This window comes from Tympanuchus pallidicinctus, unplaced genomic scaffold (genome assembly GCF_026119805.1).
Source record: "Tympanuchus pallidicinctus isolate F22 unplaced genomic scaffold, pur_lepc_1.0 scaffold13, whole genome shotgun sequence".
NCBI lineage: Eukaryota > Metazoa > Chordata > Aves > Galliformes > Phasianidae > Tympanuchus > Tympanuchus pallidicinctus.
In genome coordinates, this window is record NW_026294648.1 from 5,967,957 (window position 1) to 5,985,315 (window position 17,359).

At 40.3% G+C, this 17,359-nt stretch overlaps 1 protein-coding gene across 1 annotated transcript in view; it reads right to left on the reverse strand.

Annotated features, from left to right (window-relative positions):
- Positions 1 to 17,359, reverse strand: part of DCX (doublecortin) — a 125,011-nt gene that overhangs the window by 13,871 nt on the left and 93,781 nt on the right. The window contains exons 5-7 of the mRNA XM_052673262.1: positions 13,095 to 13,197; positions 9,146 to 9,283; positions 335 to 429 (exon numbers count right to left, since the gene is read on the reverse strand). Coding sequence (XP_052529222.1) covers positions 335 to 429; positions 9,146 to 9,283; positions 13,095 to 13,197 — 336 coding nt within the window. The remainder of the gene's footprint in view (positions 1 to 334; positions 430 to 9,145; positions 9,284 to 13,094; positions 13,198 to 17,359) is intronic.

Sequence of the window (17,359 nt, forward strand, 5' to 3'; positions counted from 1 at the left end):
CTATGGCTTTTCAAGAGATGAGCACTGAAATGAAGTTATCCATGACTTGTGAGCTTTTCCAAATGATACAAATTTAGGCCTAAGTTATTTTTTCTGATCCACACAGATGATCTTCAGCACACATTAATAACTCCAACAGGAGGAACAGTTCCATGACTGACTGTTCTTATCTTGCTATAGGCCAAAGTGGCAGTTCTTTCAGGTAACAAGAAAAATTCTCCACTGTTTCACTTGAAGATGTGTTTCAAGAAAATAAAGACTTCTTTAAAGTGCCTTGCACATTCAAGCAGACTAAGGAAGAAACAGATGTAGTAAGGTATAAGAAACATAATACCTTGTGCTTACGGAGGCTCCCTGGGCTGGTAGGTGTGGAGATGGGGGACTGCTTGGATTTGGGTGTAGACAGCTGACTGCTCGAGGTCCCATTTGCTGTCAGAAAACAAGACACAAGCTAGCAGTCAGACAAGAAAAAGGAAGATCATTTCTCTTCTTTGGGGAGATGGAAGATATCCAAACAGTCAATATAGAAACACTATAGTTTATTCATGCGAGACAGGAGGGGGAAAAAAAAACAAATGAACAACGTAACTATTCATCCAACTTAAGGCTTTCAGCTGTTCAGAATAGTTGGCTGTAAAAGACAGTGAAATACAAAATACATTGAAGAAGCAATATTTTACATTGCAAATATTTATCAAATTGATCCATGATATACATCAACAAAAAAACAGAAAGACAATTTCTGTGCTCTCAAACAATTTAACACAATTGAAACCACATGGAAAAAGCATGAGAGGAAGCCAGAGGCTGCAGATATCCTGGATCCTACATAAGAAATGTTAAATGTCAAAGACACATATTAGAAATTCGACAAACAGCTGTCTGGAATGGCCTGGATGGATGTGGCAGAGATTAAATGAGTAGAAGAGCCCTTCTGAAGCCCTGGTGTAACTTGGTGGGATCTCTTCACCTTGGTACCACTACTTGACACCAGAGCTGACCCTGCCACTCCTCCGCTGTCCGCACCAGCTTGCGAAGAAATGAGCACAGTCCATCAGGGGAGGAACGGGAAAATTGCATCAAGTGAAAATCCTCTTTCAGAGACCAAAATCTGGCCTTTAGGGGTGCTCTGTTTGTTCACTTTGTTTTGAAGAAAGCATAGCTAACCTCCATGGTTCTATTAAAAAACCAGTCCATTTAAGCTAAACAGCTCTACGAAGGGTTATTCCTTGGGGCCTAGTGGTCAAAGTGAAGAAGCGGAGGTCTGTCTCAGTCAGCTATTATCGACGTGCTGCACTAAAAAGGAACCAAAGTAAAGAGGGTATTTCACAGAAAAGTGAAGACAAACAAGATGTTATCAAGACAAATGATTATTTTGCTACCATCGATGTCCTCTGAAGAAAGCTAATGTCTTTGATAATTTCAAAGTGTCATGCTACATATTTCATAAAGACAGACTTGCTCCTAGAGAACTTCATCTGCTGCACATCAACTCCAGGGATACAGACCCTGCTCTTGTTACCAGGGCTGTAATCAAGTAGCTCCTTTGGCGCAAGCAGTATTTCCTGAGGGAGGGAAATTCCAACTCATGCTGTCTGTGTCTAAGTATATCATTTTCTCTGGTCTTTTCTTTTTGCAATCCAATCTGCAGCAAGCCAGAAACCTTATGAGCATTAAACTACACATCTCAGTCAAGTGTACAGAAGTGACATTTGGAAACCTACTCCAGATGTTAACATATTCAGCACAAGCCACAAAACTAAACACCAAATACTCTGTTGTTTCCTTAAATGGCAATGATGCTGCCTACCTTCCAGATAAGTCTACGTGTCCCTACCGCTTTAAAGAAAGTATTTTTAATTGTGTAGATATTTCACACAGAAAGACAAGCCTATAATGGTCTTACTGTCCCGATTGCTAATTTCCCATTACTTCTGTGTATCATTACTCCAGCTGCAATGGCACATGCACAGGAAGATAGATGATTTCCACGTATAGGACTCACACTTTCAATTGTAATCACTGAATGTGTAATTATATACTTGCAATTAAACAAGCATTTGAGTGTAAGAAATGTATAAATATCATGCAGTAACAATGCTGTGTGCAAGTGTCATATTTTAAAGAGTGAGATCAGAAAGAACTGATAGAAGTGTAACATCAGAAAGCGGGGCAGCAATATGAACCTGCACCCACCTTGCAGCCTCTCATCATGTCCACTCACACAGAAAGTGGACACAAGAATTAGGACATCTCTGTAGTGCTGGCTGGGAAGCCAGCCTGGGTGGAGAAAGGTGAGCTAAGACTCAGTGTGCAGCCTTGGCCTTAGTGATTCTATTGCATTTAATTCTTAAAAACAAAAGCAAATGCCCAACCTCCAGATCTACAGACATGCACAGCACCCAGTGAGGCTAAAACATGTCTGGCCTTTATATCAGGACTTTTTTCAGAGTCTGGTCCCAACCAAGCAGACATATGTTTAACCTCAAGTGCGTTACTTTGGGGAACTGCTATATGGACACCGTTAAGCATAAGCTCTATTAATCACCTCCAGCACCCAATGACAGAACCTGGCTTAGCCTTGGGTTCAGACTCAGCTGGAGGTGCTCAACATGCTTACTCTTCCTATAAGAAAAGCTCCATCTTTTGTAGAACATTCAGTATGTAAAAAAATAAATAAATCACTGGAGCCAGGGCCAAATGGGTGTTTCCTATACATCATGTGTTATGTTCCTTCTTCCTTCTCCACCGATGGGCAATTACACATTGGAATTGAGATATCTTTTGGTCACTACAGCTATAGACTTCCTGCTAAAACTTCTGGCTTCATTAAATCAAGTTTTTTCTCATTGTGAAAATATTCCTGAGAGACTAAAATCTGTAACTTACGATATTTTTAAACTCATCTGTGGTTGGCTCTTATGTCCTTGGTATCTACCTCATTATTCCCTGTTTTAATGCTCTGCTATCTTCCTGTGAGAAGGAGGGAAGCAGTGAAGGTTGTTAGTATACTGGTGCAAATGCAGAAATCACACATCTGATTTTAAATAAGTGTAAAGAAATGTGCTGTCAGTCAGGGGACAAAGGAAGAGCTGCAGGCATGTTAAAGCAGCTCAGATTTAACTGAAGCTTTGTGAAGTGAGACCTCTGTCTTCATATCCATTGCTTCTGTGTTTTAAGCACTAATGGGGAGAAACAGTTTTTTCTCCATTGCAAATGCACTTCATCAAGAAAATAGATATTCCTTAAAAATGTTAGAAATAATGACTTATAGATAATTGGTTTATAGTTTGACCGTTCACCTACCTGTTCTACCCAGGCCGTTCTCATTCGGCAGGAAGAAAAATTAGTTATAGAACCCCAGAAACTGTGACACATTGTACCCTGAGCTGCCACATGGCACTTTTCACTTTGCTCTAGTTCTCTAAAGTGAATTGTCCTTGAGCTTGGAGGGGAAAAAAGTGGAGTTCACTATTTGCCATATAATGAAGGCAATTCAGAAAAAGAGCAAGTACTGTAGGTTTTCTACTGAATATAATGTGGGCTATAATAGTACTAATATGATCTGTATTAGCTGGAATCCATCTCTACTTTCTAAAATCCCTTTCTTTATCACTCAACCCGAGGCAGGAAATAATCCTTTCTAAGATGAAAAATGCCACAATTCTACAAAGAACCCGAATTTCCCCATCCACAAACAGGAAGACTGGGATAACAGCTAACAGTCACTGTGCAGCAAAAGGATGTAATTGCTGCAGGGAAGGACAGAAATTCTCTAATACAGTGAGACTTTCAAGTGCTACAGCAGGAATATTAATATTTTATAAGCACCAATGAAAAAGCAGATGTGACATCCAAATCAGAAATCCAAAACAATAGATGCACAAGGGCTGCTCTGAAAGTAGTGCCTCCTAATTTACTACACTGGCCCATGACATCAGAGGTAGATGTTGGTGGTATGGCAGTAAAGGTTGAACCTTCCCACCAATATCGTGTTACATTTTGTTGCTGTGTGTGTGCCACTGAATTCCTCTGTGTAGAAAAAATGGCACCCACTGACATTCATTGCTGAGTGAATTTATGGAGACACTCGCTGAACATTTATAGAGACCAAGCAGTGGATGTGAGCACAGTGAGGTGGTGGGGGGTGCATTTCAGCAGTAGTGAAGTGACAGCAGGGCACCTCTGCCGGCGCAGATTTTTAGATGTGCAGCCTGCAGGTGCTGGTTCACAGCTGGTGAAAATGCACAGCTAATAGTGGTGACTATGCTGAAAAAGAGTGTTTTGCAGCTAAGAATTTGCTCTATCAAATAGTGTTATTGTACTCTTTCTATCTGTTGTAGTTTCTATGGAAATAAACAGGCATTACTTTCAGAGTGACCTGTTTATATCTTTACAGATATTCACATGGAATTTTACAGCAGGAGGAGCAACAATTAAGAAGCTTGGTTTAATTTTCTTTGGATCTGCTAATGAAGAACAGTGCTCATAATCAAACTTGCATACACTTCTTTTGAACTCAAATGCAAGGAAATAAGATGAAAAGAGCAGATCCCAAGTGTTCCTCCACTGAACTCTGATGATGACTCACGGTAGCTAAGGATCTCACGTAAGCTTGGCTGTCGGAAACCATTCTTTATAACTGGCTTTAATTTGACTTTTTTTCCTGTCACTATTGTTTGGATATTTTATCTTACTTATTTCATAGTATTTGCTTTGGAACCTCAATTTGCTTTAAAGCTCCTTTGAGCACATGACACTTCCTTTGATTGCAAAACTTGTGTTATTTTTTTTTTTTCTGAATTTACAGCAACGGTAAAGTACCATGATCTCTAAATGAGATCATCAAAGAACAGAACTGGAGATAGCAAGGACCAAAGATTACAATAAGGGTTAAGATCTGTGGAGATTTCGCCTCTTCTCCCAGCTTAGAAAACATGGCTAATGCTCCTTGCTCCACTGGGGTTCTCAGGGATGAATTGGGATTCATTCATCTGGGGATGAATTTCTGGTTTGGGGATCACATGCTCTTGTATCACAAGAGAAGAAGAACATGAAACACAGGGATAATTTTGTCCCAGTCATGTTTTGAAGAGTTGCCAAGGAAATAAGAGACAGAACAACCACAACAAGGAGAGCACAAAGCCAACGTAGAAATAACAGCGCATTTAGTGAGCACAAGCCATCCTGCCCTGCAGGGCAGAAGTATCTGGGAAACTTTGCAAGGACTCCATTGCAGCATTTATTTAGGAGTAGAAGAGTTTAGATTGCACAGGCATCCTTCTCTCAGTCACATTTGGTGAGGGTGATCTGTCCACTGGATGTGTACTGCAGATTGTCAGCTAGCAGAAAGTAAGTAAGCACAAGTGGGATTACAAGCTGCTCTATCTCATGTGTGATCCAAAAGACATCTGCTGCCTTTTTGACATATTCATAGATAATGACCCTGGGGAGCCAGATCTGCTCTCCGGACAGACTGACGTTCTGTATCTGTTTTGCTAATTGCTGCTGCATTGTGAATATGCTTCTCTCCCTCTGTCCAAACTCTCCCATTACAGAAGTAAGAAATGAAAGTCCTTTAGCAGTACCTCAGATCTCATAGGGACACTGAGGAAAATCAAGGCAAAAATGAGGAAAAGACATCTTCAAATTTCAGCTCAGGGACCTGCGGCTCTGCGCTGCATGGGACTGAGATTCTGCTGGATTTAAAACTCTCCTACCACAGAACATATACTTGTACAATGGAACTCTTTCTTGTTATGTGAGCTACTGTAAGATATTTGGGTTTTTAGAACAAAGAAGTAAGTGCAAATAGCATGATCATTTTTACCACTGTATTCCTCACCCAACATTTAGCTTTGTCTTTTGTTTGGTTTGACTTCTTATTGGAGTGGCCTGTTACTAAGAAATCCTTAGTACTGATCTTCCCAAATTCCATTTAAATTACATGGACCATATACAGTACCTTCATCCACCTTCCCACACAGTACTAGGGAGCTGCCTCATATCCACTATACCTTAGAATTAGGGTCTTCTCAATTACACCAGCACATAACATCTGTGAGCTGCTGCAGGACACAGCAGCATGAACACAGAGCTGTATCTTCTCGTAACAGTCATTCCATCTTCATTCATTTATTTAAATGACCATATAGTAAATAAAGTACTGTACCAAGAAAACAGTGTTTAAGACGTTTCTGTGGATTGGCTATCTCATTTTTTGAGTACCACTGGAGCTGAAGGCCTCCGGCTGCCTGGAGGGAATTGAGCTTTTCACAGCAAGGCACTGACACGTCTAGGCAGAAGGCAAATCACCTCCAGCAGAAGGCAGCAACTCAGCCAGTGAACTTGCATCACTGCAGCTGGAGCTGGTACTCTGTGTAGCTCCACTTCTGTTCATAGCTTTTTGTCTTGATTATTTTTAACCAATGTTTTGCTTGTGTTTTGAGGAGAGGAGAGGAGAGGAGACACAGTTACCACCATTAATTACACACTTTACCAGCCGTTAACAAGAGCCTGCATGCTGCACTTGCAAAACTCTGCACTAGCACCCAAAGCTCAGTGCTTCACCACCCATCAGCTCACTGTGCTCACACCCACTGTTTGGTCTCCAGAAACATTCAGCAAGCATCAAGGAATGGCAGTAGGTGCCATTTTTTTCACACAGTGGAATTCAGTTCCACCCCTTTGCTTCATCTGCACTTCAGCATCTCACACCATGCTGTCAGACTGCCCCACAGCTGCCATCAGTCACACGACAACAACATCTAATGGGATATTGGTGGGAAGGTTCAACCTTCACTGCCGTACCACCACCATCCACCACTGTGGGCCAACATTATAAAATAGGAGGCATTACTTTCAGAGCAGCCTTTGTAGAATGAGAAAATAAATAAAATAACACCTTTTTCTGCCACTATAATGTAATTTGTAATAAGGAAGGTTCAGCCTTCTTCCACTCAAGCAACTTAGAGATTCACCTCAGAATCTGTATTTACATTATTACCAATAGATTTCTCAAAGAATGAAAAATGCTACAGAGATAACAACTGAAAATAACAAAATCTAATTATTAAAAACTAAGAAACTCCGAGGTCTGGTATGACAATCACAACAGAGTAAAAGACAGCAAAGACAAAAGTACAAATGCATGGGAGATCAAACACATGGGAAATATACTGAACATACTTGAAATAAAACTGCTTCAAAATCCTTTTACAGAAGAAATAGGTGAGAATTTTGAAGGAAAAAATAAGCATCAGGTAATCTTTGATTAATCAAGCTTCAGTCAGTATTCCCTGCCTTTTTCAATGTGATAACTTTAAAACTCAGCTAAGCCTGGTGTTTGTTTACATAAATATTGTCTCTCAGGTAACATGCACACCTGCTTTCTTTATTGCAAATTCAAGAGGAAACAACATAAGATGGTAGTATTCTTTTTTTGTCTCTGTCCCGAGAAAACAATTATCTTTTATTAACCTTCCAGCACAGAAAGAGTTCAGTCATTTTCTATTCTCTTTAAAAAAGACAGGCTGCCATTTTTCCTGTACTGAAATCACAGAAAAGTACGAAAGACCCTTGTCTAGATGAATTAAAGAAACCTGATTTGTCCTTCATTACAGGCCTTAATTCCAGGAGCTGGCTATTGTTTGACATTTCTGGTTATTTTAATCAATCTCCCTTTGAAAGGCTCAAACTAACTGTTCATTAGGCTTCATCAGATGACTCACCATTTTGTTCTGTGAGTCAAAATCAGGAACACAATAGTTGTCATTTCACATAAGACTATACACTCATGTAATAAAGTCTTGTTCTGGTAGCAATTAGTACCTGATGCTTATGGAGTTTAAATGCTGTCTCAACTCATGCATGGCCTGACTCCCAGATTGCTGAATAGGAGATTATTTTTTTTAATTCTACAACAGATTTTCAATTACATCTTAAATGCACCCACACGACTCTACCACGCAACTTCTTCTGCATAAACTTCTTAGATCACAGTAAACTCAAGTTTAAGCAAATACTGGAATGTTGATGGAAAACTGTATGAGTGCAGAATCACCTCACAGAGAAGGAATTATTTAAAGCAGTCTTGGCATGTGCCAGCAAATTTCACATTTTTTTCACATCATCTTTTTAAGTAGCTAAAGAACATCAAGAGACCCTAAACAAATTAACTGCTTAATGGGGAAAATCTTACTGAATACCGTTAGGAGAATTTTACATCCAGTAATCCAATGTCTACTGAAGGGTCAGCTGTTTTGTGGTGTCCACATGCAATATGCAGTGGGTGTCCATGAAGGTGAAAACAATTTCTGCTTTATTTTTAGCCTGTGATAATACTGTGGGTCACTTGAATTTTGAATTCAATTTATAAAGCTGTGTAGAATCTTGAAATGCTTATATAGGTGGTGATTTGGCCTTTTTAATGAACACCCATACCTGGCTCTCTTTTGGAAAGGACAGTGGAACAGATGACACACCTAGAGTCCCATTCTCTTCATTGTACTCTAAAAATTACCAATTACCAGCCAGGTCTCTAATCTACAGGCTCTGCAGCTCTCCATGTGTGCTATATTGCCAATCCAGTTGATACTGAAGAGGCAGGGCAGCATTTCAAATGGTGAAAGCTGCTGCAGTGAATGAGGATTACCATTTTCTTTCTCTTCTATTACTGAGTGAATGTCTCTATCACATCAATAAGCCCATCACCAGATCCTCAACTGCAAGGTCACTTGTCTTCTTTAAATGGTGATTAAGAGAGGACATTTCTGACTTGTGCAGTAATTAACATTTGCATTACACAAGAGGCTATTCCAAAACAGTCTGTAGCTACAGGGAACATACAAGAGCACTGCAAACCTCAATTTCCCGTCTGTAAAATGGAAATGTTTCCTTTTAAATTTTTTTTAGGGCAAGAGGCTGTGAGACTGTGGGTGGTATGATCCCAAAGCCTGACTGCACTTAACTAACCAGAGATTTCCTCTCCGATATTTATTTAGTGATCCTGTATGCTAACAATATCATCTTGTGTTTAAAATATGCCAGAGTCTCAAATGCAAACATCCAAGGACAGTGTTCTCAAAGTCACACGCTACGTGTTTTCATCTCGAGCAGAGTTAAGATCCAGAAAACAATCACTCACCGTCTTGATGGTTACCTGAATCAGCTGGAGACTTGCTGCGGCGCATTGGGGCTGGACTCTTTGCTGAGCTCTTCTGAGGGGTAGGAGATGACTTACTGCCCGTGGCAGCTGCAGGGCTCCCTTTCATCACCCGGCACTCTAAGAAAAGAGACAGTAACCATGGTTACTTCCCTACCTACTCTCACAACCTATGGGCGCTAGCTGTGAAACTCATGGGTGGTTTAGTGGCTTTCTATTTCCAAAAAACTGTAAGAAAACTTCAACACTAAGGGGAAAACTGGCATTTCCAAGGTAAAAATGAGACATTTTAGGGACAGGTTAAAAAGAAGAGCCTCTAGAGGAGGCACTGAGACTGTACATTAAAATCAGGATTCTCTCCCTAGCAGGGAACATTTTTGTATATGTGCCCTACCAAGGGTTTTCTGCCTTTTCCCCTGCCTTGATGCCCACCAACTAGAGACCAAAATGAAAACAGTCAGCATTTACTGAGGAAAGAACAGGTCAAAACCAGTTAATCTGCAAAACTCTCCCATGAAGACCCAGCAGAAGGAGCGATGAGTACTGTTCATGCAGGCGCATAAAGCCAGCAAACAGCTGGTAGCATGACTTTAAGGTAAGTGGTGCGTGGGACCTGTGACCTAGGAGGCCTTCAGCCCTTTCACGCTCTTTCTGTGTTTTCATCAAGCTGCCCTTTACAGATGTGGAAAGCAAAGTCAACAAAATGGTTTTACAAAATACACCCTTTGTGCTGGTTGGTCATCTTTTTCAGAAAGGTTTACATAAACAAATGCAATAGATTCATGTGTTTAAATGCATGAGCAGATGAGAGCCCCAACTGTGTTTTGTTAAAAAAATATACGAGCCAGGAGGAGGGGAAAATGTAAACATGATCTACAGTGTTGTGCAGAAGGGAACTGAAATGCTAACAAATCTGTATGTGTTCCAGGATTTCAGGCATCTCAGGTCTTCACAACAAGGTTTATTGACATTCAGAACTGATAGAAAAAGTAGTTTGTCTTCCCAAAGTTCACTTATCTCAGTTAAGAATTGGCAATAAAAAAGGAATTCCCTCTCTGTCAAATTCTAACTGGTCTTATCTCCTATAAGCAATTGTCCTCACACGAAAAACAAGTATTTTTTAAAGATGTAAATTAGATGTTCCACTCACAGGAAGATTTTTATAGAAAAGCTCAGCTCAGCATGCATGGGCTGCACTGAGAATCCCCTTGACCTGGCTTTTTTAATGGGAAGTAACTGAAGCAGAATATAGTGGATGGATACATAATTGGTCAATTGAAAACAAGTAGTCTGTCCGAAATGTATGTGTTATTTTATTTATATATCAGAATATATATGAAAATGTAATTGCCCTAAACCTTTTCCCCAGGCTTTCCTCATTCTCAGACAGTCAAGAGTCAGTCTCTTCTTCTTCCAGATGGGATGATTCCCTGTGCTCCAGGGATGATGCATGATAATAATTAAACCCATATTAAGTTTATTCTCTCTCCTAATAAATAGATTCTGGAAACTGTAAATTAGGGATATAAATTGTTTTGTTTTGTTTTCCTAAGGTACTTGACTTCTCACAGATGATGCCAGGTAGAAGAGAAGGAGAAGGCCTTGTAGGGCTTCAGAACAGAAACTTCCCCATTTTCTTATGTCCTTGGTTCTAAATAATAATGTTTGATGAGGCAGTCTGAGATAGAATCATAGAATCATAGAATTCTATGATAGCCACTTGGAAGAATGTGCAAATAACTGCTTCTGGTGTTAATCAGCCTAACCAAAACATGGGGAACAATCATCTTCAGGCACTGCAAAAGTAATGTTTTTCAAGGCTTTTACGTGTAGCTGCTTAACAAAAGAGTGTAACACTTGGATCAGCAATGTCTGTGCACCAGATATGGGTTTCTCAGAAACCAAGGGAATTTAAAAGTATGTTACATCAGTATTTAGTCATCCAAATTGCTCCCTAAAATATAAACCTAAAAAAGTTAAAATATTTTGTTGCCTTTTTAAAAAAGCTTATTCAAATTCATTTTCTCCCCAAAGGATAATTCCTTGCAGAGAAGCTCAGCTTTGCATTTACCAGCACAGAAATGCTGACTCTGATGAATTTCTCCAGCTCAGCCATCAGCAAGTGTCAGCACACCAAAGGCAATTACTGAGCATTAGTATGCCTTGTAACAAGGTAATAAATGTGGACATCTGATTGTGCTGACATCAGTATCAGCAGGCCTCTTAGCAGTGTGGGGTGTGACATTTCAGTGTGCTGATGCTGAAGCCAGCCAGTATGAATGAGACAGAGCAGCAACATCTGGAAGGTGCTTAGCAACAGGGATTATAGGGCAGAAGCTGTGGTGGGCAGTCAGAAAGAAAAAGATGACATAATCCTCTCATGGTATTTCTCTTTTTGTTTCCTGATGTCCTGCCAGAGCGAACATAATAGCCAGCAATTCAAGTATGTGTCATCCCAACAGGAAAGTATCCATGACAGAAGAGATTTTAATAAGTGACATTCATCCACAAGACTTCAGGTTCTCTTTGCAGCATCTGATCCATAACAAGGAAGGATGATGGGTGGATAATGGGAAAATGCTGCTGGCTAATAGCTCCCCATCCGTTTCTTGGGAAGGGCATGGCATCCCCACTCTCCTGAAAATACAACAGAGAGCTGCAGATGCTCAGTACCTGCCCAACAGCAAGCTTGCCTTATTTTTGTTAGAGAAATCCAAGCTGGAAAAAGTAGTAGAAACCAGGAGTGTAGGCAGAGAGCTGAGCTTCCCATGAAGTTGTTCTGCTAGGATTACGTGCAATTTGTTTTATATGTGGAAATCCCTGCTGAGCTGACTCAACTCCTGACTGTTAAAATAAAATATGAAGCTCACATTACAGATTGCTTCACCAGCCTGATGCAGGCTTTATCCTCTGTCTGCAAAGTTTCAGCTGACTCCTGGAAACTTTGAAATACCCAAGACCACCAAATGGGTTCATCTGGAGTACACAGGTCTGAAGTACCAGCATCAAACAAATCCAGCCTTGCTAAGGAGTCATAAAAATGCAGTGTTTGAAGTTTAGAGGCTGCTTTGCCTCTTGGTAGACAGCAAAAATTCTCTTAAGTCTTCAACACTGAGCCAGTCTGTAGCATACAAGATAGCATGCAGTTTCTGTTCCTTACACAGTATACCTAAAAGCTTTTGTAAGTAATGTTTGGAAGCCATATTTTCTTCCAGTTTAAATGGTCACAACTGCATTCATGTACTCTTGCTGCACTTGCTGGCACCAGCAAACAGCCTGTGCTGTTGGTATATACAGTTGCCAGGTAGGGTAACTCCTACAAGCAAGCTCTGCATATTCTGTGAAATCAGAGATTCTGTAGTTTAATTGATCAAAGAGACTCATATTGTTACAGATCTCTGGTTGCTATTTGGACAAATGATGGTGCTGTCCAAATCCCACCTAACAAACATTGCCCTCCTTTTTTAATCAACAGAAGAAAGTAATAAAGGGAATGATTTTTCTTTTTAACTGTGCTCATTCCCATTTTTAATGTTGACATGTGTACATAAGGACAAGAGTGACAAACTGTGTGTATTTGTGTTCCAAGTAGAAAAATAGAGATCAGTGTTCTACTGCTCAGTTCTCAAAAATGTTTCAATCTGATTGGAACTTGAACAAGTTTAAAGGATATATAGTACCAGATTTTGTCATTAATGTAAAAATGATGGTAGAGTGGAGGAGTCCATCTGTTTTGAAATGGGCCATCCCAGCCAGTGTTTGCCCAATTACAATATCCACTGACTGTACTTTGTGTCACCAAAGGATGATGAATTCCATGTACTGGGTCATACAGAAAAGAACAAAAGCATGCAGCACTTTTACCTATTAAAAGCAAATGAATGGAAGTCAAGTAAGAACAGATTGAAGAACAGTGTGTGTTCAACATTACCACTTTCATCCAGAGAAAAGTCATCCTGTGCATAGCGGAATTTTTCGGGACCACAGGCAATAAACACATCATCATCCCCAAAGAAATCGTGGAGACAGGTCACCTATAGAGAGAGCAAAGTCATTCATTTTATTTTTAATTAGCAACGTTCTGACATGGCTCAGTTTAAATTTAAACAGGAAGGCACTGCCTCTCTGCTGCTCCCCAATTCCATACCTACATGGTCCTGTTTCCTGCAAATCAAGTGGAACAGTGTAATTTAAAAAAAAAAAAAAATGCAGCTACCCTGCAAAATCCAATGAAGTATGGAATTTCCAATCCCTTCAGGAGCTGACAGGCTATGTTAGCCATCCTAATGAATGACACAGGCATTCCTGAGCTAATTCTAAAATAATAAGCAGGGTGCCCCCACGCTGGGTTGGTAAACATGGCTGTCACCACCACCCATGCTGACAAGTATTTCAGTACCAACAGAGCCTAGAAACTCAAGGACTGCTAAGAAGAGTGGCTGGGCACAGCATGTTCCTACAGAAAGTGTTTCCAAAACCATTAGCAGGTAATCCTGGTCTAGTGGTTGGCGACACTGCCCATGGAAGGGTGGTTGAAACTAGATGGTGTTTGAGGTTCTTTTCAACCCAGGCCATTCTATGATTCTATGAATCACTTTGGACCTGCAGAACTGGACAGAAAACCTTAATCCCACCTGCCTTCCCTCCTTTCCCATGTCCCCCCAGCACTTGTGCAGCAAGTTGGCCTGAAAAACTGGGAACATTATTGTGGGATGTTTGTATCAGCAAGGACAGCACTGCTGGTGGCCATTCAACATTCATTCTTCTAGGTGCTACATTGTGAATAATGACATATTCTGATATTTACATAGGTACAGTCATGGCAATTTGCAGTTACCAGTGAAATAATGAATGCAATTTAATGAACACAACAGCAGCAGGATAACTGTGCCACGGGTAATTCTGCTGGAACCAGTGGTAATTACACATTAACTCATGATAATGATTTTGTGCTATCTCCAGTACCTAAAGTTAATTCAAGTCTTCTCAGTGCAAGGACATGTGGAGAATGTGCACATCATTGCTCTTCAGGGAGAACCTTAAACACCCAGATTTGTCATCAGTATATTGCAGAAAATTAATCAGACTCCTGGCAAGCTGGCAGGTGCTCTTTTGAGGCAAAGGAAGATGATGTTTTTTCATCTTCACAGAATGCTCTGAAAACTTTCATGAAGTGCAAAGTAACTCTTATTTTTAAGAGGGGAAAAAACGCTTTGGAAAGTCCAACATCAAACCTTTTGTGTTCAAAACGCAAGTGTTCAGTACAGAAACAGGCTCAGAGGACACCAAAGTGCCTGTACACAACTGACTGCTGAGAGTTTATCCTAAGGTCCTGGCATCCCAGCCACCTACTGATTAAGTACTGTGTCAGGAGGAGAAAAACATGCTAGCACACGAGCATGAGACATCTCCAGCATCAGCCCAATGACAGCACAGCTGTGACCTAGGTGAGCCCAGCAGCACAGGGCTGCACCTGAAAGACATAAGTAAACAAAACAAAAAAATGCAGCTTTTTCACCAGACCACTGCAAGTGACTGCAATACTGGCACCAACATTTGTAACAGAGATCTCAGATTGTTGAGGTCCAGTGTTTTGCCATGCCTGGCCACTGGGGTCTTCACAGAGGTCAAATGCATCGCAAGGAACCAGAGGAAGCCCTGGAGACAGCAGTGGAGAAACTTACTGTAGACAGAGCTGAATTTCCATATCTACTGATCTATTGGAGCTGGACTATGAAAAGTTAATTTCCAACTCTAATAAATAAAATATAAAGAAGGCTTTTGGCTGTCCAAAGAGGGCTCAGTATTTCACACTGATTAACATAATGCATAATTAAAGCACTGATTAGGATTGCCAGCTCTGTTTGCAATGCCAAACATTAGCGAACAGCCTCCTTTTCACATCTGCACGACTTTCAAAATGGAGCCAGATGAAATCTGCAATGGCATCGATCAAAGACAGAATTTTCTTTACAAACTCAGTGAGCTGCAATTTCTGTTTGCCTGAAATTAGGATGCAAATAGTTAACACATCACTTATTGAGAATTCCCCCACAGAATGATGACATTTCAAATGAGCACTTGCTATTACAGTCCCCCCTGAGGGTGTGTGCCACTGATTCATTTGCAAATAATTGGGGTTGGCTCAATACCCACATTCCCATCTGAATTCTAAGTACCATACGTATTCCATGGAAAAGACTGTGGTTTGCTTAGATCACTCTTCTGTATGGAAACTGCTGTGCAAACCTAGATCACAACGTAAGGGTTCAAAAAATCCGCAGTCTTTTGGATGAAATCAGAAAGAACCCAGAGGGGCTTTCGCCCTCTCCAGGTTACAAGTCAAAGGGTATATTTCCCCGTTACCACAAGCAAAAAGAAAATCCAGGCAACCAAGGAGGCTTTCAGATCAAGTATCTAAGCGTGACAGATGCACAAGGACAAATATGATATCACGTCAAGCAGAGATACTTGCAATTCACCTTCTTGCATTCTTGCCCCTTCAAGTAGTAGATAAATATGTATGTTTTATAATTGTGACCAGCAAACTGGCTGAGCACTGGAGGCTGATAGATAAAACCGCAAAACCCATTTGTTGTGCTCCTAATATTACGGAAATAATAACTTCTGTATTTGTTTTATTCATTCTCTTTTGTTGTAAGGAAAGACAGACAAAATCCCACCCCTCTCTCACCAAACAATGGAAAACATTAAAAATTCAGAAAATAATGTCACTTCATGCAATTCTAAGTCAGACACATTGCTTTTCTTCACTGTGCATAGTATTTCCTATTTACCCTTTGTTTATTAAACTTAAATCCTTGGTCATCGCTGTATGTCCCTGAAGCATAACCCATATGCATCACTGTCTATATAAAGTTGCTAGAATAAACTTGCTTTGTGAAAACATGCGACTTAAGTGCTGGATCTTACTGCTCCCAAGCCTAAGTGTGGGCAGGAGATGAAAAACACCAGGAGAGCAGCCCCAGACATACACATCCCTGCAGGGCATGGAGCCGGGAAGAGGGACTGCGAGCTGCTCTGCTGGGACAGCTGCTTGGAAACCTCATCAGCCGGTATGGAAACTCACCAGGGGTGTCAGCCCAGCAGTACTGAACTTCTACCCTGCATTAGCTGGCTCAGGGGATTTTTGTGACTCCAGAATAACCTTAAGAATCTTCTGATCTCTACTCTTTGAAAGCCTTTTTTTCTCACATTTTCTCAAGAAGAAAAAAAAATACTACAAGTCTGTCCCCAGGCACTGTAGACTATTTTAAAAGTACATGTTCTGCTTTAGCTTACCCTAATCAACTGCTCTAATTATATCCAATAATTAGTCTGGAGCACCATGAAAACCCTGGAAAGAAATTACCCCAGTGGACAACCTGAAAATCATTGTTTTAAATGCTTCCTTTTGCTGTTAGCTATCAACTCATTAAAGCACAGGGCAGAAAAATGATAGCACTCTGCCAGTGCACAGACCTGTGCTGCTACCTGAAAATGGTGGCTGTGTTTATGGTTCTTATGCACAATTTGCAATGGCACTGGCATCCATGAAATTAGTAAGATGTTGTCTTTTTGAATCTGCAAATTTTATTATTAATTTTATCTATAATGGAAAATTAAACCTATGTATATAATTACAGTAGAGAGAATAAATAACATTGGTTTCCAAGCCTTTGTTTAAAGAAAGATAATATTTAATTTGAAATTCAAGACAGAAATGATAATATTGACATAGAAAAGATCACATTGCATGAAATGTTTTCTCTCCATTTCCTGCAGCTTAAGCAGAGCCAATAAAGGAAGTTAAATCTTCACACTCCAGTAGATGAAGCACAGATTTATTTCTTACAAAGTAATTCTTTCTAATAGATCAGCTGGTGACATTTTTCTTTGTGTCAAGTTTTGATGTTTTTTTAAACTTTACAGCATATATTAGGGAAGAAACAGAAGTCAGTAGAGATCAAGAAATTCTAGGGAGCACAAGACCATTCACAGTTCCTTGGTTTTCTTTAAACGTGGTTTCTTTCCTCATTAAAAGAAATCCTTCTGTGTGTATATTAGAAAAACCTTCTCTGAGAGAACAATGTAGTCAGGATTTCCAGGAGGGGATTTCTGCACTGACTCTCCATTAGTGTCTGCTGCAGCCATTTTATTTGTGGAAAGGAAGGATATGTCCTTTGGAGCGATGCT